Source organism: Papaver somniferum, chromosome 1 (genome assembly GCF_003573695.1).
Source record: "Papaver somniferum cultivar HN1 chromosome 1, ASM357369v1, whole genome shotgun sequence".
Taxonomy (NCBI): Eukaryota; Viridiplantae; Streptophyta; class Magnoliopsida; order Ranunculales; family Papaveraceae; genus Papaver; species Papaver somniferum.
In genome coordinates this window covers 214,873,295-214,899,994 of record NC_039358.1, presented here as the reverse complement: position 1 = coordinate 214,899,994, position 26,700 = coordinate 214,873,295, and the positions used below count along the sequence as shown (strand labels likewise).

Below are 26,700 nucleotides of genomic sequence, written 5' to 3'. Positions count from 1 at the left end.
TTTATTTTCACCCGCCAATATGTACGACCAAAATACCAGATTTATACCCCACCAATACGCCAAAATACCATTATTTTATACCGTCTTCATTTTTACATTTACCAAACATCTTCAGGTTAAACGGCAAATAAAATACCGCCGCCCACACTCAAACGGCACTTGGTCTGCTGCACAATAATTTGGGAATCTCATAAAGACCCTCTTAAGATTCGATTCGTATCTACAATCATATATTTATAAATGTCAGTTTTGTTCACCCACATTTTAATAAGTAAACAAAAAAGTTAACAGATTCTCTACCGTTAAACTTTTCTTGTCAGTAGAGGTGATGAGTAGTTCTTGTTGAACCGTGAAACTGGACAACGTGAAAACTGAAAACCACTTAGACACAAGAATGAGTGGGCCCTGCCCCCAAAAGAAAACCAGGGGGTCTCTTTATGAGTTGCTTGTGAGGGGTGTGGTGTTTTCGTGGTTCATTTCCTCTGTTCATCCAGAATTTTTGCTAATTTATTTGGCTTTAACTCCCATTTTTAGGGCCAACTCAAACTGGAACTCTGAAACTACATTCTCCACCACCACAGTTAGAACAGGATTTTGGTTTAATATCTTCCACAGATAACTAGTGGAGATTGATTTTTTATTTATACTTGAAGTTGTTACAAGATAGATATTCAAAGACGATAAAGTAGCTAACTAAATAGAACGAGTTACATGCTTTCAAACTGTCCTGTTAGCTAGTCTTGTGGAGGACTGATTTGGATTCCTAGTCTTGTGGATCACTTGGAACTTCTTGCTTAACACCTCCCCTCAAGTTGTACGTGATCTGACGAAGGTGCAACTTGGCTCTTAAAAGATGATACCATGGTGCTGATAGACCCTTGGTAAATATATCGGCCAAATGATCCTTTGAGCTTATGAATCTAACTTGCAGCTGCTTCCTTGCGACTCTCTCACGCACAAAATGGTAATCAATTTCTATATGTTTGGTTCGAGCGTGGAAGACCGGATTAGCCGTAAGGTATGTCGCTCCTAGGTTGTCACACCATAGCATGGGTGGTGATATGTTGATGCCGAGTTCCTGAAGCAAGGACTGAATCCAGATAAGTCCAGATGTTGCTATTTCCACACCACGGTACTCAGCCTCCGTACTCGACTTAGAGACTGTCTTCTGCTTCCGAGCACTCCATGAAATCAGATTTCCACCAAAATAAATACAATAACCACTCGTCGAACGACGATCATCCAGACTGCCAGCCCAGTCAGCATCAGAATACGCATGGAGTGAGAAATCACAAGAGGCACCGAGATGAAGACCATAGTTCACTGTTGTTTTTAGATACCTGATTATCCGTTTGACAAGTTCCCAATGTTCAATAAAAGGGTCATGCATATACTAGCAGACCTTGTTGACATCAATGGAGATGTCAGGCCTTGTGAGATGCAAGTATTTTAGCGCACCTACTACACTTCGATAGAGTGAAGGATCCTTGAATCTCTCAGTACCACCTTTTTGGATTTTCTCATTCGCAGCTAGAGGAGTAGACACAGGTTTCACACCATCCATCTTAGTACATTTCAAGAGATCAGTTACATACTTTCGCTGAGTGAGAACAAGTTCTTTGTCACGCCTGATGACTTCAACACCCAAGAAGAAAGATAAATCCCCCATATCCTTCAGTACAAACTCTGAACCAAGAGACCTAATCAGTTGCTGAATCTCTGAATCATTAGAGCCCGTGACAATTATGTCATCTACATATATGAGAACGTATGTGATAGAGTCTTCAGTTTTTAGGATAAACAATGAGCTATCAGAAATAGAACCTGTGAAACCAAGCTGAACCAGATAATTGCTTAACCTCGAAAACCAAGCCCACGGAGCCTGTTTGAGTCCATACAATGATTTATGCAACTTACAGACATGATTTGGATAGTTAGGATCAACGTACCCAGCCGGTTGCTTCATGTATACCTCCTCCTCCAAGTTTCCATGCAAGCATTTTCAACGTCCAATTGCTTCAATGGCCAATTGTTCATTACAGCAATAGATAATACAAGACGAATAGTACACGGTTTTATCACTGGACTGAATGTCTCACCAAAATCAACTCCTTCTCTCTGATTGAACCCTTTGGCAAACAAACGTGCTTTGTGTTGATTTATGCTGCCATCTGGATTTTGTTTAACACGAAAGACCCATTTTGATCCTACGACATTCATTCCTTCTTCATAAGGTACCAATGAGTATGTACCATTTCGAAGTAGTGCATTGATTTGAACATCCATAGCCTTTCTCCATTTCGTAATTTTGCATGCCATAGAATAGCAGGTGGGTTCCATGAAGTCTTCTTCCAAGAGTGGATGCTTTGTGGCAGTTAAACACAGTTTCTGGATGGGTTTAGTAATGCCATATTTTGCACATGTTGTCATGGGATGAACTACAGCTGCTGGGTGAATTGGTTGCTCAGTAGAAAGACCTGCTGAAGCTGTTATAGTGTTAGACGATACATAAGCAATTGCAGAATCAGGTTCTGTTACATCCAACATTGGTGCAGGAGAGCCACTAAGATCTGGAGAATCTGGAGCATATGATGCAGTCGGTGATAGTACATTATCTCTGAGAGATAATTGAGCTGCTTGTACTTATGAGTTACATTGTATAATGGAGGAGAAAGTAAAACACTTGTGCTTGATGGTATATTACCTGAACAATACAATTGAGACTGAGGTTGCCGAGAAGACTGGAATGGGAATGACTGCTCTTCAAACCGAACATGACGCGATATATATACAGCCTGTTGGTTTCTTGGTGCAAACACATATAACCCTTGTGTGCACTACTGTATCCTATAAAGACACAGGGTAGAGATCTGGGTTCAAGTTTATTTGCATTATACGACCTAAGGCAGGGATAAGCTAGACAACCGAAAACTCGTAAGAATGAGTAATCTGGAGATTTTTGAAAAAGAAGTTCTATTGGAGGTTTGGATTCTGTGTTGGACTTTGGAAGCTTGTTGATCAAATAACAGGCTGTTGTAAAGGCATCATCCCAGAAAGAGCGCGGCATGTTAGCATGAAACAAAAGAGCTAAACCAGACTCGGTTACATGACGAATTCTACGTTCTGACAGGCCATTTTGAGGTGATGTGTGTAGACATGAGAATCTGTGTTGTATCCCTGTTTCATTGAGATAAGATGTGAACTTCACAAACTCTAAGGCATTATCCGACTGAAAAACTTTGATTTTATGATCTGTTAGATTTTCAACCTGTTTGTGAAATAGAATGAAAGTTTTTAGAGCATCTGACCTTTGCACAAGAGGAAATACCCATGTATAATGTGAAAAGACATCCATTATCAAAAGGTAATAATGAAAACCAGTTCTTGACAAATGTGGTGAGAACCAAATATCAGTAGTACTAAGAGAGAAAGACAACTTCTTGCTCTTACTGATGTGGCAAGAGTGAAAGTAATCAAAGTTTTTATTAGCAACAGGAAGGGAAAACTGACGACAGATTCTAGAGACTGTCCGCAACATGGGATGACCTAATCGTTGGTGCCATAGTGGTAAACTAGAAGCAACATGTGCCTGTGTATTTATTGGATGATCTAGCACATTAACTCCATCAAAAACGTACAGTCCATTCCTTTCAAGTCCTCTCAGCAGCGGCAGCCCCGTGTGCTTTTCCTTCACAACAAAAAATGATGTGTGAAATTCAAAGAAAACTGCGTTGTCCTTACAGAATTGAGACACCGACAGCAAATTACACTTGATCTCAGGTACATGATAAACATTATTCAAGCAAAAATATCTGGAATTTTTTGTAAAAGAACTGTTACCAATATTAGTAATATTCAAGGCATTACCATTACCCACTTGCACTTGTTCAGTGCCATCATACTCATGAGGAATAGTTAAATTTCTCATGTCCGCTGTCAGATGATGTGTAGCTCCCGTGTCTGTAACCCATTGGGTGTCTTGGTGTCCTCCTGGTAGAGCTACGTAAGCAGCCGGTTGGCACTGCTGATTGGTGTTAGGTTTGTCATAACGAAACCAACATCTATTTGCAAGATTATTCCTCTTCTTGCAAATCTGGCACTTTGGCCCTGTGTTGTTATCATTCTGTGGTTGCTGCTGGTTATTGCGCTGGTAAGAATTGTTGTTGTTGTTTCTCCTGAAAGACTGATTTGTGTTTTGTTGATATTGAGAACCTTGACCATTATTTCTCCTTTGGTCCTGCCTATACCAGATGTTGTTGCAGTAGACATAGCCACATTGGCTAACCGTGTCTGCAACAAGGCTAGCTGCTGCGCTAGCCTCATATCAAAGGTTCAAAGATGAGAGTAAAAGATATCAATGTACATACCCTCGACTGTGGTGAGTGCAGTGACAATCGGGTCATAGCTTTTATTTAAGCCATTGCAGATGGCTTGCTTCTTTTCATCAGCAGACACCGTATATCCTGATTCTGCTAATTGAGAAAACAAAGCTTTAGCATCAGTCAAATAAGATTTCAGGATCTTATTACCTTTGGATAGGCTGTGAAGCTGCTTCTTAAGGTTCATCTGATGAACAAAGGTTTTGGGTGCATATTCGGACTCCAACTTGTCCCAGATTTCTTTAGATGTGTCAATCCTTGCTACCGTGCTCAAGACTTCAGGTGTTAGGGTTGAATTCAACCATCCAACTATCAGTGAATCCTGAGATTCATACACTGTAAAAGCTGGATTTATTTCTTCACTATTTGGAAGTGTTCTTGCTGGTTTTTGTTTTGTTCCATCTATAAAGCCTGTGAGATCATTTCAGGATAGGTTTAAATTGAGCCTTCCAGAGCAGATGATTTGTCTCTGTATGCTTCAGGGTTACAAGATGGTGAATTTGTACTTGTCGGAGGGTGTTTGTAGTATCTGCCATTTTTGATGGATCAGATTTTTTTGTTTTTGGTTGTGTTTTCTTTTTGATTTGCGGAAGGTGGCTTGGATCAAAGCTGATACCAAGTTAGATTAGGATTTTTTTTAGGGTTATTTTGTTTTTGGTACTCAGGCTTTGTCCAACTTCAGAGTTTGGTCTAATATTTGTCCAGCTTTGATTTTGGTACTTGGAGTTGACGTTGACCTGATTGACCGTATAAAATCTAACTTAAATTATTTTAAATTACTTTTGATTATCTTTATCATTTAATATATTTATGAATTGACAATTTTACCATTCTTTTTTGATAAATGTTGAGATACCATATTCACTCTTTATTTCCCTTCTCGTCTACTACAGAGAAGAAGAAACTTCCAGAACTTGCAGCCGTTGGAATTGGTGGTGATTCAAATCTGTAGTAGTTCATGTTTACAAGGGAGATGGTGAAGATGAATTGAAGAATTGGTAGATAAATCACAGATGTGTATATATCCGCATATCCTTTTTTGAGTTTAGCTCTCATAACTACCAGATTTGAAGATGGGTTTATATCAGAGATGGGTTTAATTGATAAAAAAATTAATTAGTTCTACTGGTTGTTTATTAATTGAAGAATTGGTACAACAGATCATTCTAGAGTTTGAAGAAGTTAGGTCTGAAAAATTGAGGGATTGTGGATTCTGCCGAGTGTTGCTGGTGGTGTTTGAAATTGACAAAATTGGAGAAGAAGATGATGATGTTGTTGGATCAAATCAGAAGATGACGAATAAAATTACCCGAGAATCAATATCAGAGAAGGAGAAATTAACTGAGGCAAGTGAAATCAACACTTCACTCGGGATAATTGGGATTTTATGGGTCATATCATCTCGGTATGTATATGATTTTAGATCTTGTTCAATTTTATTTTGTTTAAGTTCTCAAGAGAAAAGCCATGTTCGATTTTCAGTACTCAGTGACAGTGTCTATTTGTCAATTGTTTATGGAAGTGCAACATCTATTTAGTTGTTTCTTAGCTGGATACATACATACTGTTGATATATAGAAGAATGAAAATTTGAGTTATAGGATAACGGATTGGTCAAAATTGATTGATTCTATGTTTGGCAGTGTCCTAGAAAAAGAACATATGAATTACTCGTGGAGTATGCTGATAGTTTATAAGTTGATTGAGAATCCTTGAACGATAGTGAATGATGGGTTGTGATTGCATCAATTTGATTAGTTTTTAATGTTCTTAATTCATACTTTTAAATGATTTTATTGGTTCATCAATTGTAGTACAGAGTCTTGGAGGCAAGTGTGGTTGCAGAGTCGTGAAGGGAAAGACGACGACGTAGAAAAATTATTATGTCGAGGAAAATGTTGAATCATGACCGTAGGATTAATGGATATATACCTTAGTCATTGGATGCTTGCCCATATTAGGGATATAATTGTAAACTGATATAATTCATTTTTTAAAATTAATTAAAATCTAATCTTAAACAGTCAACACAGGTCAACGTCAATTCTAAGTACCAAACCTAAAGCTGGACAAATGTTAGACCAAACTCTAAAACTGGACAAAACATGAATATGAAAAACAAAATGACCCTTTGGTTTAATATCTTCCACGGATAACTAGTGGAGATTGATTTCTTATTTATACTTGAAGTTGTTACAAGATAGATAATCAAAGAACCACCACCAGCATACACAAGAACCACCACCACCACCACCACCACTATCATAGACTCCCATAGACTCCTTACTGAACCTAAAGTTTGATCCAGGCTACCTTCTCTGTTTCTCTTCAAAACTTAGAAAATGAAATTGGGTACAACGTTACTGCAGCTTCATAAATCAGCAACCTTCAGTAATAATTGTTCATTTCTGCATCATCGTATCATTCTGAGAAGTTATTATGGCTCAAGAGGAGGTTATTGTAGAGAAATAACACAACTTGAGGGTTTTGTAAGGATGAATGTAAGTCTGGAAGGATTAAAAAGCTTGATGATGGATTGAAATACTTTGATCAATTGATTCTGGAAAGGCCATTACCATCTAGTGGTACATTTAATCATGTATTGGGATCATTAACGAAGATTAAATGATATTCAGATGTTATTATGTTGTATAAGAAGCTGATTTTGCTTGGGGTAAAACCAGATATTCATACACTCAGCATTTTGATTAATTGTTACTGTCAATTAGGCCAACTGAATCATGGGTTTTGTTTGGTTGGAGAGATTATAAAGAGAGGTTATCATCCTTCTGTTGTCACTTTCACTACACTGATTAAAGGCTTGTGTATCAAAGGTGAGATTGAATCAGCCTTTCAACTGTTTGCTAAAATGATTCACACAGGTATTCATCCTACTGCCTTTACGTGTGATACTCTTATACATGGGCTTTGTAGAATTGGTAAAGTTGGTCGTGCTCTTCAGCTTAAAAACAACATGGTCAAATGGAACTGCATCCCAACTGTTGTTTCATATTGTTCGATTATAGATACTCTTTGTAAAGGAGGTCTAGTTGACGAAGCTTTGGTTCTCTTCTCCGAAATGCTTAGAGATTCAAATGGTGTACCCAATGTAGTCGTTTATAGTTCTTTGATCAATGGACTTTGCAATTCAGGCCGATTGAATGAGGCAAAGAGACTCCTTCAAGAGATGACAAGTAGAGGAATCTCTGCCAATGTAACGACTTATACTACTTTGATTGATGGTCATTGCCTACATGGTTGAAGCTATCCACCCATTCAAGAAAATGAAACAAAATGGATTGAAACCCACAACAGTTACTTACACTATTCTATTAAGGGGACTATACAGAGATGGAAGAATGAAGACTGCACAGAGGTTTCTTAATGAGATGCAGTCTTTTGGTTTATCTCCAAATGAAGTGACATACACTACCATGTTGGATGGTCTCTGCAAGAATGGAAAAATGAAGGAGGCAATAGAATTGTTTGAATCCATGGAAGGTGCAGGAATCTCAGCTATTAATTACAGGTACAGCATTCTTATTCATGGTTTGTCTCAGGTTGGCCGGTTGGAAGATGCAAGAAAACTGTTTAATGGGATTCCAAACAAAGGATTTGTTCCTGATGTAGTAACATATACCACAATGATCCACGGCCTCTGCTGCAACAAGATGTTATTGGAGGCTGAAAAACTAATCATGGAAATGGAAGAGAAAGGTTGTTTACCAAATGCTCGAACATATGATATTGTCATTCGGGCTCTTCTTATAGCAAAGGAGACTGACAAGGCATTGCATTTTCTTCGCAAGATGCGTGAAAATGAATTTGCACCGAGTGATTTTGTTGTTTTCCTTTTTAATGTACACTCTTTCAGCAGATGAGCTAAGAAATCTATAGTTTTTTTTTTCTGTGTGAAACGTTGTAATAGTTGATGTAACAGCGATAATGTGAGTCTTAATTATGAGAAAATATCTTTATACTCTTCGTTAAAGTACACTGGATTAACATCTTTTGCAGAGTACATTCTTCCACAGAGGTTGATGATTATTGATCATCAACTTTGAAGCCGAGGGGTATTTATGAGCTTTTCTCGGAGAATTCGGAGGTAATGTTTCTTGCTGTACTTGATTAAATCCTGGCGGCAGTCATTTTCTTTTTAAAGTAAGATATGTTATCCATTAAACATAAAGACCTCGAGATGATTGTAGTTTGTATCTTTTCCATTTATTTCTCGAGCTATATGCATTTTTGTTGAGTGTTAATATTGCCACAGAATCCAAATGATTGTGAAGTGTCTGTTCACCATAATTCATACAGTGTAGGCATGCATCCTTCATAGTGTCTGTTACTTAGTAAGTTGAGCTCCAAGCAGATACCTAATGAAGTTTTCCTGTGTGTGCACCAAGTTATAGGGGTAAAAAGCCAGTTTTGGGTGATACACATAGTTGTTGTTGCTATTCAAGAGATTACACTTTTTACTGTTATTTTTTATAATTTTTTGCTTTCTTACTGACAATGGTGCATCTGTATGAAGTTATGAACCACTGCTGCTGGAGTTTGTTTTGTTGTCTATTCGGGTGTTCCTCTAATCCTCTGCTGGACCCATGTTTTCCCGAAACAGCAGTGCTGGACAATTAAGATTGCCAGGCAGTAACAAGAGCAGGAGAAGAAGAAGATGAGAAAATTTGGGAATGGGGAGAAAGGTACAGTACATGATTGGTTCTTGGAATGTGCATTTTGAATTTTGATAGGGGAATTGTTATATATTCTTGACATGAAGGTTATGGGGCTGAATGAACGCTATCCAGGTCTTCCTTTATTCTTAGGAAGAAATAAAAATGCAAGTTTCACTCCTATTATCTCTGGGGTGCAGTTCTAAGCTCTCTTCTTGGCGAGGCAAACTGTTGTCTCCTGCAGCTCGAGTAACACAGATTCAATCTGTGGTAGGCACTATGGATTCTTACAGTATACGTTGTTTTAAGCTTCCTCAGAAATCAATTCACAAATTAGATGCTTTGCAGATGGATTATTGGTGGAATAAGCCTCGTCCTCAAAGCATATATTTTACGTCATGGAAATCCGTTTTGTAATCCAAAGAGATATGGCGGTCTAGGTTTTAGAGATGCAATTAAGTTTAACTTAGCCTTGTTATCTTAAATTGCTTTGAGAACTTGAAGAATCTTCGACGCTTCGGGTCCTAGTTTTGAAAGCACGATACTTCTTCAACAAAGATCCCCTGACTGATACTATTAAGACCCAAAGTACATGGGTCTAGAAAAGCATTTTACAAGGCTTGCAACTTCTCAAACAACATCATATCTGGACTGTCGCTACAGGTACGCACATTCAGGTATGGAAACACAACTGGATTCCTGCTATTCCAGCTGCTCTACTCTCAAATTAGCAACTTCACAAGGACTATGATTTGTGTGTTAGCAATAACCGTTAGGCCTGATACATGTACATATACAGCATGACTATTTACTTTCAAAATCCAAATGATTGTGAAGTGTCTGTTCTCCATAATACACACAGTGTAGGCATGTATATATCCTTTGTAGTGGCTGTTTACTTGGTAAATATTAGTAAAGTTTTCTTAGGTATGCACCAACTTATAAGGGTGAAAAGCCAGTTTTGGCTTCAAGTAATTTAAAAATCAATAGTTTGATATATCTACATGTGCAGCATAGCTGTTATTGTTATTCAAGAGATTACACTATTCACTGTTCAGCAACTAAGTTTTTAGAATTTCGTCATTTTTTGCTTTCTTACTGAGAATGGTGCATATCTATGTAAATTTATGAAGCGCTGCAGCTGGAGTTTGAGGACATAGAGCTTACTTAAAATAATTTATTTACAGGAACAGCTGTCAAGGTTTGCTCTGGATGCTTCACAGCCACCAGTGCAGAAGAAGCATTAGCATTATGGAAGGCGGCTGAGTGGGCAACATAAATGTCTTTGCATATCAAAAGATCAAGGAAGCCTCAGCACAATCAAATGGCAGAATGAATAAATACTGAGAGAGACGAAGCATATCTTGTCTGCAGCTCCAAATTATACTCTTTTGGGTTTTCTGTGTATCAAAGGAAGGGTAATAATAGACAAACTAGCAAAGGAAGCAAGGAAGTCCGGCGGAATCAACACTGGATCTCCAACCTCAATGTCTAGCTATACCCTAAAGTTTTTATTGTCTGACTTGATCTAGATAACAGGGATGATGTCCGTTTCCCCTGCTGTTTCTCGAAGTCTGTGTTGTTTCCTTTTCTGTGCGGGTGTAGTGAAGTATGAAGCTTTTGTGAATATGCCCGTGCCATAATGGCAGTTATTTACCCCTTTCTTCCCCCGTGCCATTATTTGCAGCATGAGCTGATTTTTTTGTGAGTACCCAAATGCATCATGATTATGTGCAAGTCTTTAGCTGAACTCATCTTTGTTCATATAAAGGCTAAATACGCATTCGCGAAACGCAGAGTTCGTTCAACTTTGTATATCAGGACACCTGAAGATATACAAATCTTCCGTTCATTTTATATTTAGAAGGACTCTGGGATATAATAGCTATTTCTGTATTTTACTTTTATCCATGTGTAAATTAACATCGTGTTAAAAAGATGAACTACTAAAATTGGTGGAACCATAAGTTATGGTGCCGTCGGTCGTAATAATGGAACTGGAAGTTCCTCCGGAGCTCATGTTAGTTATCGAAGTTGTTTTGGCAGAGGATCTGGTGGTGTTTATGCCGGACGCACTGGTGCTCAGGGTGGTGGCGATGGTGCTGGAAGTGGTGGCGGAGCTCAGGGCGGTGGTTCCGGTGCTGGAGATGATCAACATGGTGGTGGGAAAGCTGGAGGAGCTGTCGGTGATGGTTATGGCACTGGAAATGGAGGAGGAGCTGGTGGTGGTTCTGAGCTCTTGGTGGTGTAGGTTAAGAGATTGAGCACCTGAGCGCCCATGTTTTCTTCAAGTTAAACGGCAAATAATATGCCGCCCACACTCCAAACGACGCTTGGTATGCTGTGTGTAGTTAGTTTACACATGACATCTCTAGTCTTATTCAGCAGGGACCATTGAGAATTCATGCTACAATCATATATGCTCGTGTACTAATAATTGTCAGTTTTGTTCACCCATGTTTTAATAAGTGAACAAAAAAGTCAGCAGATTCTCTTCCTTGTCGGTAGAATTGAGTAGTTTATTTGGCTTTCAACTCCCATTTTTAGGGCCACTTCAGACCGGATCTCTGAAGCTACATCCTCCACCACCAACACCACCACTATCAAATGTATTGTTAGACTCACATAGACTCCTTACTGAACCTAAAGTTTGATCCCAAGCTGCAAGCTACCTTCTCTGTTTCTCTTCAAAACTTAGAAAATGAAATTGGGTACAACGTTACTGCAGCTTTATAAAAGAGCAACCTTCAGTTATTGTTGTAATAATCGTTCATTTCTGCATCCACATATAATTCTGAGAAATTATTATGGTTCAAGAGGAGGTTATAATAGAGTAGTAGTTACACGACTTGAGAGTTTTGTAATGGATGAGTGTAAGTCTGGAAGGATTAAAAAGCTTGATGATGCTTTGAAATACTTTAATCAACTCATTTCGGAAAGACCATTACCTTCTAATGTTACATTCTGTCATGTTTTGGGATCATTAACAAAGATTAAATGCTATTCAGATGTGATTATGTTGTATAAGAAGATGATTTTGGTTGGAGTAAACCCCAATATTTATACATTCAACATTTTGATTAATTGCTTCTGTCGATTAGGCCAACTGAATCATGGGTTTTGTTTGCTTGGAGAGATGTTAAAGAGAGGTTATCACCCTGATTCCGTCACTATCAATACACTGATTAAAGGGTTGTGTCTTCTAGAAAAGATTGATTTTGCATTCAATGTGTTCGACAGAATGACAAAGACGGGTATTCGACCTACTGCCATTACGTGTAATACTCTTATATCTGGGCTCTGTAGAACTGGTGAAGTGGGTTCTGCTCTTCGGCTAAAAAACAACATGGTGAAATGGAACTGCATCCCAACTGTTGTTTCCTATTGTGCCATTATAGATACTCTTTGCAAAGGAGGTCGAAAACAATTTCTTTTCTGCCACAAATTCATCACTCTTATTTATTTTCATACTTATTTGAATTGGTGCCTATGATTTTTTCAGACCTTATTGCAACACCTTATCTCATTCTAAACAATCTGAATTCTACTTTAGAGTGTTCACAACCAGTCACTAACGTCTCTTCTAATATTTGAATCGCCTGCCCCGCATTCGCGCAATGTTTGGATCAGAAACGACCATGTAAGTTCACTAAGGTTGATTTTATGTAATTTAATGAGCATAGCTACGTTGAATAAGATACATTAATAAGCTCGATAGCACACTTATGGGGAGGTGCACAAGTTTGGTAGGAAATGGGACAATTAACCTGGACCCGTGCAACGCACGGGCATAAGACTAGTTAAATATAAAACCTGATCGGATTACTTATAACTCAATGATCGACGGTCTATGTTTGGCTGGTCGTCTGAAAAAAGCGATTAAATTGTTTGACTCGATGGTGGATAAGGGCGTACAACCGAATGTGATTACTTGCAGTATATTAATGGATGGGTATTGCAAGAATCGTAAGTTGGATGAAGCTATGCAGCTCAAGAAAATGGAAGGAAATGGATTGAAACCCACAACAATTACTTACACAATTCTGTTAAGGGGATTATACCGGGATGGAAGAATGAAGACTGCACAGAGGTTTCTTAATGAGATGCAAATTTTTGGTGCATCTCCAGATGAAGTGACATACACTACCATCTTGGATGGTCTCTGCAAGAATGGAAAAATGGAGCAGGCAATGGAATTGTTTGAATCCATGGAGGGTACAGGAATATCATCTAATAATTACAGGTATAGCATTCTTATTCACAGTTTGTGTCAGGTTGGCCGGTTGGAAGATGCAAGAAAATTGTTTGATGAGATTCCGAACAAAGGATTAATTCCTATGTAGTAACATATAACACAATGATCAACGGCCTCTGTCGCAACAAGATGGTATTGGAGGCTGAAAAACTAATCATCCAAATGGAAGAGAAGGGGTGTTTACCAAATCCTCGAACATATAATAGAATCATTCAGGCTTTTCTTATAGCAAAGGAGACCAACAAGGCATTGCATTTTCTTCGCAAGATGCGTGAAAAAGAATTTGTACCGAATGATTCTGTTACTTCCTTTTTAATGTACACTCTCTCAGCAGATGAGCTAAAAAAACTATAGTTTTTTGTATGTGTGTGAAACGTCATAATTGTTGACCTAATAGCGTCAATGTGAATCCTAATTATGAGAAAATCAATGCATAAAGCTTTTATTCTAGGTATCTTCTGGTTTCTTTTTTCTGATCTTTATGTTTTCTGTAAAAGTACACTGCATTAACACTTCTTGCAGAGTACATTCTTCCTGAACTTCGAAGCGAGGGATATTGATGTGCTTTTCACAGAGACTTCGGAGGTAATGTTTGTTGCTGTACTTGAATTTCCATTAAACATGAAAACCTTGACATAACTATAGTTTATTTTCCATTTCGTTTTCGAACTCCATGCAATTTTATTGTGTGATTTAGTAATTTTCGAACTCCATGCAATTTTGTTGTGTGTTTTAGTAAAATATCGCCACAGAATCCAAATGATTGTGTAGTGTTGGTTGGCCATAATCCACACTCTGTATCCTTTGTAGGGTCTGTTACTTAGTAAATTATGTTCCAAGCAGATAGCTAATAAAGTTTTCCTGGGTATTGGTGATGCACCAACTTATAGGGGTGGAAAGCTCGCAGGTGGCAAACCCAGTTTTGGGTTCAAGTAATATAAATTGGCCTGACACATCTACATATGCATCATGGCTGTTTATTTCAAGAATCAAATTTTCTGACATATTAGAATATATTGTTCAGTGTCTGGCTAAGTTTCTAGTTTATAAAAGAATGGCATTGGCATATTGGCATTGATACTATCATTCAGGCTTCATTTATGGCAAAGGAGACCAACAAGGCATTGCATTTTCTTGGCAAGATGCATGAAAAAGAATTTGTACTGAATGATTCTGTAATTTCCTTTTTAATGTACACTCTCTTAGCAGATGAGCTAAAAAATCTATAGTTTCTTTATGTGAAAGTTGACGTAACAACGATGATGTGAATCTTAATTATGAGAAAATCAATGCATAAAGCTTTTATCCTTGGTATCTTCAGGTTCCTTTTTTCTTATCTTTATATTTCTGTCGAAGTATAGTGCATTAACACCTCTTGCAGAGTACTTACAAAGGGGTTGATGACCATTTATCCTAAACTTTGAAGCCGGGGGACGTTGATGAGCTTATCTCCGGAGGTAATGTTTCTTACTATACTTGATTACATACTGACAGTAGTCATTTTCTTTTGGTAGTAGGATAAGTATCCATTAAACATGAAGACCTTGAGATTCTTGTAGTTTATTTCTTTTCCGTTTCGTTTTTGAGCTATATGTATTATAGTTTGAGTGTTTTTGTTAAGCATATATTGCCACAGAATCCAAATGATTGGGAAGTGTCCATTCTCTGTAGCCTTTGTAATCTCTGTATTGCAATTCAGAGACTGTTAGCAAAATAATTGATCATTGTCTTGAGCATACGTCTAGAACACCGTGGTGTATGGGTAAAACTGCCCGCCAGAATGAAAAAAGTTGTTTAAAAGTGATTCATGGTTGTGCATATATAGATGTTAAAATTTCAAGTAACTGAAACCATCTCTCACTCTGTTTACCTTAAAATTTCAAGTAACTGAGAAAATGAAAATGAAATTGGGTGCAACACTGCTGCAGCTTCATCGTACAAGAGGTAATCATTCATTTCTGCATCTGCATCATATAATTGTGAGAAGTTATCATGCTTCAAGAGGAGGTGTAACACAAGTTGAGAGTTCTATAAGAAATGAGTGTAAATCTGGAAGGATCAAAAAGCTTGATGATGGATTGAAATACTTTGATCAATTGATTCTGGAAAGGCCATTACCATCTAGTGGTACATTTAATCATGTATTGAGATCATTAACGAAGATTAAATGCTATTCAGATGTTATTATGTTGTATAAGAAGCTGATTTTGCTTGGGGTAAAACCAGATATTTATACACTCAGCATTTTGATTAATTGTTACTGTCAATTAGGTCAACATAATCATGGGTTTTGTTTGGTTGGAGAGATTATAAAGAGAGGTTATCATCCTTCTGTTGTCACTTTCACTACACTGATTAAAGGCTTGTGTATCAAAGGTGAGATTGAATCAGCCTTTCAACTGTTTGCTAAAATGATTCACACAGGTATTCATCCTACTGCCTTTACGTGTGATACTCTTATACATGGGCTTTGTAGAATTGGTGAAGTGGGTCGTGCTCTTCAGCTTAAAAACAACATGGTGAAATGGAACTGCAGACCTGATGTTGTTTCATATTCTGCCATTATAGATACTCTTTGTAAAGGAGGTCTAGTTGATCAAGCTTTGGTTCTCTTCTCCGAAATGCATCTTGATTCGAATGTGGTACCTGATGTAGTTGTTTACACTTGTTTGATCAATGGACTTTGCAATTCAGGCCGATTGAATGAGGGAAAGAGAGTCTTCGACGAGATGGTTAGTAGAGGAATCTCTGCGGATGTAACGACTTATACTACTTTAATTCATGGTCATTGCCTACAAGGTCAATGGGAAGAAGCAAGAAGATATTTTGATGGAATGATGGATTGCGGGACTTTACCCGACATAGTAACCTTCAGTATATTAATAGATGCACATTGTAAAGATGGGATGACAGAAGATGCTTGGGGGTTATTTGAACTGATGGACAAGATAAACATAAAACCTAATGAGATTACTTATAACTCAATGATGGACGGTTTGTGTTTGGCTGGTCGCTTGAAAGATGCGGTAAATCTATTTGACTCCATGGTGGATAAAGGCCTACAACCGAATGTTATCAGCTGCAATGTGTTAATGGATGGGTATTGCAAAAATCGTAAGTTGGATGAAGCTGAGCAGCTATTCAAGAAAATGAAACGAAATGGATTGAAACCCACAACAGTTACTTACAATATTCTATTAAGGGGACTATACCGGGATGGAAGAATGAAAACTGCACAAAGGTTTCTTAATGAGATGCAATCTTTTGGTTTATCTCCAACTGAAGTGACATACACTACCATGTTAGATGGTCTCTGCAAGAATGGAAAAATGGAGGCGGCAATCGAACTGTTTGAATCCATGGAAGGTGCAGGAATCTCAGCTAATAATTACAGGTATAGCATTCTTATTCATGGTTTGTGTCAAGCTTCCCAGTTGGAAAATGCGAGAAAGTTGTTTAATGAGATTCAAAACAAAGGATTTGTTCCAGATGTTGTAACATATAACACAATGATCAACGGCCTCTGTCGCCACAAGATGGTATTGGAGGCTGAAAAACTAATCATCCAAATGGAAGAGAAGGGTTGTTCACCAAATGCTCGAACATATGATACTATCATTCAGGCTTTACTTATAGCAAAGGAGACCGACAAGGCATTGCATTTTCTTCGCAAGATGCGTGAAAATGAATTTGTACCGAATGATTCTGTTACTTCCTTTTTAATGCACACTCTCTCAACAGATGAGCTAAAAAAATTGTAGTTTCTTTGTGTGAAAGTTGACGTTACAGTGATAATGTGAATCTTAATTATGAGAAGATCAATGCATAAAGCTTTGTCCTCGGTATCTTCTGGTTCCATTTTTCTTATCTTTATATTTTCTGTCAGAGTACACTGCATTAACATCTTTTGCAGAGTACACTGTACATTCTTACTAAGAGGTTGATGATTATTTATCCTGAACTTCGAAGCCAACGGATATTGATGAGCTTCTCACAGAGAATTCGGAGGTAATGCTGTACTTGATTACATACTGACAGTATTCTTTTGAAAGTAGGATAATCCATTAAACATGAAGACCTTGAGATAGCTGTAGTTTATTTCTTTTCTCTTTCGTTTTCGAGCTATATGCATTAGTGTCCGAGTGTTTTGGTTAAACATATGTTGCCAAAGATACTAAATGATTGGGAAGTGTCCGCTATCCATACTCAATATTCTGTATGTAATAGAAATTGCAGTGTCTGGTTACTTTGATGAAAAGCCAGCAGGTGCCAAACCCAGTTTTGAATTCAAGTAATAGAAATTGGCCCGACACATCTACATATGTAGCAAGCCTGTTTACGTACCTTGAAATTAATTTTTCTGGCACAAATAAGGTTCTAGGATTTGGTCCTCTTTTGCTTTCTTACTGAGAATGAATGATGTATATGGAGTTATGAACCGCTGCTTCTGGAATTTGCGAACATAGACTAGAGTACTCCGCTGATCCTTTATTGGACCATTAGGACCTATTCACAGTCACATTCTGGTTCAGTTTCCTTCTATACAACTGACTGAGTAGTCGCTCTCGCAAGTCCATCTGAGTTAGAATGAAACCTTAGCAATTCACGGTAAGTGGTAAAACCAATGCCATTCTTTTTAACTAAACCTTGGGTTTCAAGTTTTCTAGTTTGAAATCCAAATTCTTCAACTTTTATCAACTGATTGTGATCATTTTGGTGGTGATCACGATCATGGGTTGTTGTTGGTGTTGATGAAGATGAACATTCTTCTTTTAGAGTAAAAGTAGTAAGACCAGCAGCAATGTAGAGGTTGAAGAAGAGAGAACCAGAGGCTGTGAGTTTTAGTTAATGAGAGAATGGTTGTTGAATGGAGGATCACTACTAATAAAGATCAATGTCGGAAGATATTTTTGATTGTCGATCGATTGAATTTATTAATGTCTGACATTTACTTAAAAAACCTGGCTTGATCGGGGTATACCCAAACTAATCGGGGTATACCCAAATTTAAATGGACATGTGCTCTTACTAAAGGAAAGCCAAAACGTGGCAAAGTTACTTTAATGCCCCTGCACTAATTAACCTAAAACTAAATCCTAAACTTAAAAACTAAAAACTGGTTAATTTTCCTCTAACCTATCTTCTCTAATCCCTCTCCTCTTCTCTTTCATTCCAAAAATCTAAAATCAACCAAAAATTTCAATTTTGATTTCTACAAGAAATGATTGATTCTAAACAATCCAGTAGCAAGAGAGATTCAATAGGTAACATGAAAAGATCAAAATCAGTGGGAAAAGGTAAGGAAAAAGTTGGAACAAGTAAACCCAAAAATCCAATCCTTGAAGATGTTGAAAAGAAACCTCTACAAGCGAAAAGAAGACTGTAAGTGATTTCTATACCCAAACCCGTTATTCTGATGTGTTGTATGCTTGTTATATTAGGTTAGAAATCGAAAGAAATCGAAAATTATGATTTTCTGGGTTTTCGGCCGGCAAGGTCGATATTTGAACAACATGCCGACCATTGGTTATTTTATGCAGCCGGCATGGTATCAGGATGAATAACCTGCCGGCTGTTCATAACAGCCATGGCAACTGTTAGATAAATAACCAGGGCCGGAAAGGTATAATAACAAACCATGCCGACCTACATCTGGTCGGCATTGTTTTAGACTTGAAACCTGCCGGCGTTAGGCCACATAAACCTTAATTTTCTAAGTTAATAGTCGGCATCTTTCTTAAATAGGACCATCCCGGCGTGATGGTTGTCGTCACTGTATATGGATAAAACCCTGTCGGCGTTATGGTTGTCGGCACTGTTTAGTTTATCGACCTTGCCGGCCAGTGGATGACCAAAACCATATGAAAATGTGTAACAATTTTCATCTCTCTCCCGCTTTATGTGTATGGGTAAGTGGTGAGGAATTGATTATTTTTCTCTGAGAAACAAGGAGAACAGTAATTAGTTGATCACCATTTCCCCATACACGTAAAGTGGAAGGGAAAAGAAAACTGTTATCACTCAAATCATGAATCGACCAATATCGTATATTCAACAGTGTTGTCTGTTTCTATATCTCTTTTTTGTGCATTGTTTAGGTTCCCAGAGGAAAAAAAAAAGATCTACCTTGTCTTGTTAACAATGCAGAAGACTATTCAAATTTTTGGACACAATTTATCCCAATTTAGAAGATCCTAAAGATGAAACTGAAGAGAATTGCCCGTTTAGAAAGTTATGTTTGATGGGTAAGGAAAATCCTGAAGAATTTCTAAGGTTTATGAACAGTCCTAGCAATCCCCTCAACTATGAAGAATGCACATCATCAGAGGAGGAAGAAGAGGAGGTTGATCCAAGAACTTTTTTCAGGGCATGTGACTTTTCTGGAGTGAACCCCTATTACAATGAGGATGGTGACTACATAGGTCCAGTGAAGGAAAAGGGAAAAGCAAAAGCTGATGCTGCTAGAAAAGCTAGTGATGGGGAGGAAGATAACAACAACAAGAAGGATCCATGAAATTTTTAAATTTTATTATGTTTCACTTGGTTTAGAATCTTAGATTGTGGTTTGACCTATTACATTATGTTTTGAACTCTTAGATTGTGGTTTTAGACTTGTTAAACTTATGTTAATTTTCAGTTTCAGTTGCTTTAGAAGTTATTACTTTTTATGCAGTTTTAGAGAAATTTTCAAGTTTTTTTGCAGCCGACTTGGTGTGTAAATTATACAGTGCCGGCCGTACCAGGATTTTCTGCGGCCGGCATGGTTTGAAATTTATACCCTGCCGACGAAATGTTAGTTGCACTTTTTAGGTACAAAGTACAACCCATTGAATGCTCAACGGCTAGAAATTTCAAAATCAAGATATTAAGTGTGTTGTTATTATAAAAGCATTCCCAACTTCATCTTCAACCTTGCATAAAGAATGAAAGTTTCACCACCAAATATTTGTAGTCTTTGTACACTAAGTGGTCATTTTGCAAACGATTACCCCTTTGAAAGAAGCAAATGCACTATTGAAGGTTGTAAGGGATTCTTATTTCTCATGAAAGCTACAGTAGGAGATGTATATCAGTCGTATGCTTCAAAATGCATTTGTTGTGGGTTTTTCTATTGGATAGATGAGCGCCTAGCTCTGTATGAAGATGAAGTTGCTAAAATCAACCTTCTACCATGCACAGATCCATGTTGCGACGGTAATATGAAGCTAATTACCTCTGCTAAGAAATTGTGTACCGGAAAAAGATACTATCTACGTCCCAAGTGTGTTAGGGTTAAGTTTTTAACGTTTGTATGCTTTAATTAAGGTTTGTATCCGATGTATGGTCGACATTGTCCTAAACTAAAAGCTTGCCGACGGCTAAAAAGTCGGCATTATCTTAAATTAAAAGCTTGCCGATGGTTATACTGTCGGCATGGTTATCCTACCTTGCCGGCTTTACAGAGAATAATATCCAGGAACAACTTTTTTGAGGGAGTTATTAGCCGGCATGGTTGTCCTAATACAACATTCCGGCGTACTAACGGCCGGCAACTTGGCAAAACCAGGACCTTGCCGACGGTCCCAGTCATGTTTTTTCCTGTGCTGTCATGCAGAACCACCGGCAATCTGACGAAAGGAAACACTGCCGACCCTGGTATGGTCGGCAGGGTACTGTAACAAATACAATGCCGGCCAAATGAGTATACACCAAAAAAACCACATCCATTTCATTCATTTGTAGCACTCCAAAGTACATTACACAAAACACGCATGCGATTACGAAAGTACTCCAAAAAGTATGAATGTTTTGTGTAGTACTCCAAATTACACTACACAAAAAGCTTCCTTATTCCCTAATCATAATCAATCATCACTCAAATCTATTGGAGGGAGTTCATTCAAATCTATTGAACCTCCTTTAGCCAAATCTATGGGACATTCCCTAGACTCATCTATAACATTCCAAAGGGCCATGTTGTCCACATAAATTTTCATCCATTCCTTGTTATTATTGTTTGTGAACTTCTCCCAAAAACTAAACCTACAAAGAGGAGGTAATGGACATTCCTTGTTGAGTTGTAGACCAATAAAATGATTTTTATCCACCAAAGCCATGACAATTCTTCTGTGCTTGAGTTTCTCCACGTAAACCGCATGTTTCGGTGCAAATTCTATAGATAGTCCCTCACTAAAAAAATGTACCACGCAATTCCACGTATTCGCCAATAGATGGCCACACTACGACATTCTCAACCAATGCTCTCATTTGACCGGTGCATTTCCCTCCGGGCCTTTAACACTAGTTGGCAAACCTTTGAAAGTTGCTTCTTTGTCCTCCATGGAACCTTCTAGCATCATTGAGATATGAGACTCCTTGTCGTTTTCTAGTCGGGCGGCCATCTTCTTTCTTATGTATTTCCATTGGGTGAGATTCTCCTCGACCGATCCACTTAGGTGTCCCAATTGTTGTGAGATAACGTGAAACCCACAATTTCCATCTTTTGGGACGTCGTCGGTACTAATAACGAACTCTTGAATAATTGGAGGGAGTTGTACGCGATACTTTTGCAACACCGGTTGTACTACCTTCGTTGGACGACCTCTTTTATTTGCAACATCTGCTTGGCTTGCTTGACTCTCAAGAGGTAGAGTGCCATTTGAATTCAAGTTAGAGACCGTTGGTGTAGTTGAATCCTTCTTTGGCCGACTCCGTTTCTTTCCAACAAATTCCACACTTGCTTGACTCTCAAGAAGTTTAGTGCTATTTGGATTCAATTTGAAACCGTTGGTGTAGTTGAATCCTTCTTTGGACGACCTCTTTTCTTTTTAGCGGGATCCTCCTTGTATTGCGCCTCGGTATAAACATGTCCGGATGGATAAACTTTGTACTCAAATGCTCTTTGATTTGTTCCCTCTCGGATTGATCGCACTTTGTACTCAAAAACTCTTTAATTTGATCCCTTTCGGATTGATCGCAATTTCTACTCAAATACTCTTTGATTTGTTCTCTTTCTTCCGCCCTCGTCTTTTTGGTAGATGGTCTACCATTAGGATCTTGTTTCTCCGGTTCTTGAAGTTCTTCCAAAAAAAGGGTAAACAATCGGCATCAACTTGTGCTTCATAGTTTGTTTTTCCAACCTATTCAACTTGGGGTACTTTTCAAAGATTATTCTCCCAAGTTCTATGTCGCCAAACTCTTCACCGGGATCTTCTCTTGGAGCCGGTTTGAAAGACAATTGCTTCCAATAAGGATCGATATCATCAAGATGAATGAGAGTTTTATACCTACCAAGCATATGACGACATGGAAGTCCGATAACCTTCATTATCCTACACTTACAAGGAGTTCTCGGGTCATCATGCTTATTATACTTTTTAAACAAAGCGAGATGTTTCATCATAAAACGTATTGCCCAATGCGAGACGTTTCTATGTATACCAACAATCAACCAATCATCCTCCTTAAACTCCTTCAACTTACGGAAGCTACTTTCTTGGAATTATTTTTTGATCTTGTCGATATCATTATTAGTGTACTCATGGATAGCATGTTGCACCGTCACAAACCCATTTTGACTCGTGAAAAGTAGAGATTTTAGTCTCCCATGAGCTTGCTCTACCATACTTGTGGATTCAAGTTTGAAATGTTTATAGTCGTAAGTAAAAGCATACACAAACCTCTCTTTGTGTGGCCTCAACCATTGTTTCTTGCAATATTTCACTACTTTGGGGTAATTAGTCCCCCAATCATCCTCGAACTCCTTCAAGTTTATCTCATATCTTGCAACACTCATCGACCAAACCACCTTGTCCCACGCTTTCATGAATAAACCCAAACTTAATCTCACCTTCTTTCCATTCTTCGTATTCTTTCTCTTTCTCCTTCTCTCGCTCCTCTTTAGCTAGTTTGCTAAGACGTTCATCTTCCTCTTTTTCACGCTTAATTCCTTTCTTTGCTTTCGGTTTTTTGATATGACTTCTACAATTCTTTCTAAGATTGCATTGTATATGCCAAGTGCAAATGAAATTTTGTACATTGGGAAATACTATCCTCACGGTGTTCATTATTGCTTGCTCATTGTCGGTGACTATAACCCCGGGAGTCTCGTCTTCGTGGTAGAGAAGCTTCAAAGTTTCCAATGCCCAAATATAGTTATCATCCTTCTCACGCTCCATAAAACACCATGCCACCGTGAACGATTGCTTATCTGAGGTTTGTCCAACAATGTTCAACAAAGGAATTTTGTACCTATTCGTCTTATAAGTACAATCCATAAACAAAACTTGGTGAAAGCAACGCACCAATTGAATCATACCGGGATGCGCAAGAAAAATACTATCCACCTTCCCCTATGATGACTCATGGTGTCTCACCGTGTAGTTGTATTTGTGTATTAACCATTGTGATTCTTTGTTGTAGTATTTCGATTGCGGTAAATATGAGTTCGTTACTCGGACTTGAAAAGATTTTTAAAACAAAAATATATACACAATTTGTCACAAGATCAAGAGGAACCAGGACTCAGGATTCCAATGTGTTTCATATTCAAGTGGCTCAGAAAATAATCCTAGGCGATTATAGCTCAAAATAAAACAAGTATTAACTCTATCTTTGCCAAATTAGATTCCATAAAATATTACTTGTATATTATAAGCATGGCACATCAAGAATCCCTAGGACTAAGCATGTTCCATCAAACAAAATCACAAGTAATTAATTGAAATCATAAATCAATTAAAATCGGTGCAAAAAGTGAATTAAGAATTATTTAAATAACCACATGGCTGAAAAACAACTTCCTCCATCATCCCAGTATTGGGGTTTAGCTACTCATGATAATCATGTTCTCAAAATACATACTTGATGCTCAAAATATGATTAAAAGAGTGAAAAATATAATACAGTGAAACTACGACCCTCTTTAAGCGTCCAGAAAAGAACGATACCTCGGTGCTGCTGTTGATAAGCGACGCTGGTATTCTGCTGTTGAATAACGACGCAGGTCTACTGCTGCTAGCACTGTTGAAGAACGACGGTCCTGGAGGGTCCGTTCTTCGTCTTCTTCTTCCTCCTCGAGCAGCAGCAGGAAGCTTTCCTGCAGCTTCCTGTTCTTCGTCTTCCAGCCTCTCTGCTGCGTCTCTGTGGTCTCTAAACTTCCCCAAACTTCTTGATAAAACTTTCTCTCACTTCCCACCAGCCTTTATATACCAATAGGGTCCAAATAACTCGATTAAATCCGAGTTTATCTCCCTTTTTTCTTCACGTGCAGTTGAGAGAGAAATCTCTGTTCTATTGCTTTGTACGCGTCTTCTGGCAATTTCTTACGCTCCAAACTTCTCCTAATCCTTAAACAAGACTAGATACACTTTACTTCAACGTAAAACTTTCCCAGAATCTCTAAAAATATATTTGAAAACTTCACAGAGAACACGTATTCTGTTTGGACTTTGATCGCTTCTCCCAGCCATTCCAGCCCAAGTTGATCGATAAAATCACTTGCATACGATCTGTTTATTCTTAACAGGCCTAGCCCAATTGATTTCAGGGATTTAATCTCCCTCAAAACTGCCCAGAAATCCAACAGAGAATTATCAGACGTGAACTTAGTTTTCCCGCCAAATTCCATTATTTGAACTTTGAATGTGGCGTCCCCTTAACCAGACCTGGTGTCCCTTTAGCAGCTGCTTGGAAATGGGTCACCCCTTAGTAATTAGGTTACCCCTTATCCAAAATCAAGGGTCCATATAGCAAGTTTCCTCTGGGGCATTTTCCGTACTTTTTTCGGGGTTCCTCCGGGGTATTTCTGGGGTACTTCCGGTACACTTCTGGGGCGCTTCCGGCACTCTATCAACGGAGGTTCAAACGCCGCATTTTCAGCCAATTTCGCCGCAAATCCTTATTCTTCTGAAAACACCTATAAAATAACCAAATAAGTACAAAAATGGGTGCTAACACTATATACAATTGAGATATATTAGACACATAAATGCGTCTATCATTCTTCCATCACCTTTCTCCCATCCCATTCAATTCTTCTAATGGTTTCCTTGGCCGCATAAATTGTATACAATGAAGAGAGGTTATCTGGGTCGTCCCTCTTAAACTTACGAAGTAGCTTGCTTGGTTTAATTACCAAACTTGTTCTTACTTGTTCGAACTCGTGCGCTTTCAACTTGGCAACTTGGCAATGCCCAACAAGAGTTTCCGGATCTTTATGGTTATGCCAACCAACATCAACTCTACTCATCCTCCACATGTTGTCGGTGTCTTTGTTCCTCCCAAAAATAATCTTGAATGGGCATCCACACTTTTTTGACTTCGTCTTGTACACCCTAGTCGTCGTCTTATCATACACATAACCCTTTCTCTTGTGACTTTGGTCCGACGACCCATAACACTCGCATACCATTTCAAACAGCGTAGATTTTTGTTGGGTGTTTTTCACTAGAACGCACATCTTCCCTTTGCTTTCTCAATAATCCAATTTACCGCATCGTCTTTTTCCTTCCATTCCAAGTCATTAGCAGAATGTTCGGAAGTATCGGGACCCCTAATTTTCTGAGCTTGAGGATGATCCTCCATCGGTACCAATGCAACAATCTACAAAGCATCAAAAGTTAGTTGATATGTATTACCAGCGTCGGCAAGGTCGACATATAAAACACTGTCGGCTATAATGAGCCGGCACGTAAGAAAAAACTAACATTGCCGACATGAGAAAAGCCGGCGGTTGGAAAACTTGAAGATGTCGGCTTAAGCATTTTCAAGTTATTTTGTATTACCAAGGTCGGCAAGGTCGATATATAAATCATCGCCGACTAGAAACAACCGGCACGTAAGAAATATTTAACACTGCCGACCATACGACAATCAGAAAGGTTTTAAAACTTGAAGATGTCCGCGTAAGTATTTTCATTAACGGCTCCTGTGTCCTAAAAAAATGGAGGTCGGCATGGTTAAAATTTTCAACCTTGCCATGCTTCTCATGAAAAGTCGGCAAGTTGTTCAATTAAAAACCATGCCGGCGTATTTGGCCGGCATGATCGACAAGTGTCGACCTTGCCGACTTGGGGAAGCAAAAGTTTTTTTAAAAAAAAATCGATCATTTGCATGGAAAAATCACAATCTTCACCACGTAGGTTGTCTACCTGATTACTTGCAACTTCATTCTCTTCTTCTTGGTCATTGGATTCTTCGTTTGGCTCAATACATTCATAACTTCCATACCCATCATGAGTTTGAGGAAAATAAAAGTGAGGGTCATGCATGTAATTCATTTGATCATGATCTGGTAAATCATCATACAAATACTCATCTGTAGGAGGAAAGTTAGAAGGCTCCCCCACTTCAAAATAAGGATTTGAATCACTAATATCACAAATTTTCAAAAACCCTAACTTCCCCCCCCCCC

The 26,700-nt window shown here is 38.3% G+C and overlaps 3 protein-coding genes, 1 long non-coding RNA gene and 1 pseudogene across 5 annotated transcripts; all 5 read left to right on the top strand.

Annotated features, from left to right (window-relative positions):
• The first annotated feature begins 6,591 nt into the window (after nt 1-6,591).
• LOC113315641 (pentatricopeptide repeat-containing protein At1g12300, mitochondrial-like) lies at nt 6,592-7,675 on the top strand. The gene has a single exon (XM_026563908.1). The coding sequence runs from the start codon at nt 7,024-7,026 to the stop codon at nt 7,639-7,641; it is 618 nt and encodes a 205-aa protein (XP_026419693.1). The 5' UTR covers nt 6,592-7,023; the 3' UTR covers nt 7,642-7,675.
• Nucleotides 7,664-8,260, top strand: LOC113359921 (pentatricopeptide repeat-containing protein At1g62670, mitochondrial-like). Its single transcript, XM_026603484.1, has one exon. The coding sequence runs from the start codon at nt 7,664-7,666 to the stop codon at nt 8,258-8,260; it is 597 nt and encodes a 198-aa protein (XP_026459269.1).
• Nucleotides 8,261-8,287: 27 nt separating this feature from the next.
• On the top strand, nt 8,288-10,727 carry LOC113315649. Of its 2 annotated transcripts, XR_003342953.1 has the most exons (4): nt 8,288-8,484; nt 8,914-9,322; nt 9,401-9,729; nt 10,240-10,727. It is a non-coding gene; the product is annotated as an uncharacterized LOC113315649 (long non-coding RNA). The 2 variants fall into 2 exon arrangements; XR_003342952.1 differs by having other exon boundaries at nt 8,914-9,729.
• A 316-nt stretch (nt 10,728-11,043) lies between these two features.
• On the top strand, nt 11,044-17,139 carry LOC113359916 (annotated as a pseudogene).
• On the top strand, nt 11,626-12,863 carry LOC113315635 (pentatricopeptide repeat-containing protein At1g12300, mitochondrial-like). Its single transcript, XM_026563901.1, has one exon. The coding sequence runs from the start codon at nt 11,754-11,756 to the stop codon at nt 12,543-12,545; it is 792 nt and encodes a 263-aa protein (XP_026419686.1). The 5' UTR covers nt 11,626-11,753; the 3' UTR covers nt 12,546-12,863.
• Nucleotides 17,140-26,700: the final 9,561 nt, after the last annotated feature.

Excerpts from the sequence above, each read along its gene's own strand:
- LOC113315641 (XM_026563908.1), top strand. The coding sequence starts at position 7,024 with ATGTTGTATAAGAAGCTGATTTTGCTTGGGGTAAAACCAGATATTCAT.
- LOC113359921 (XM_026603484.1), top strand. The coding sequence starts at position 7,664 with ATGAAACAAAATGGATTGAAACCCACAACAGTTACTTACACTATTCTA.
- LOC113315635 (XM_026563901.1), top strand. The coding sequence starts at position 11,754 with ATGAAATTGGGTACAACGTTACTGCAGCTTTATAAAAGAGCAACCTTC.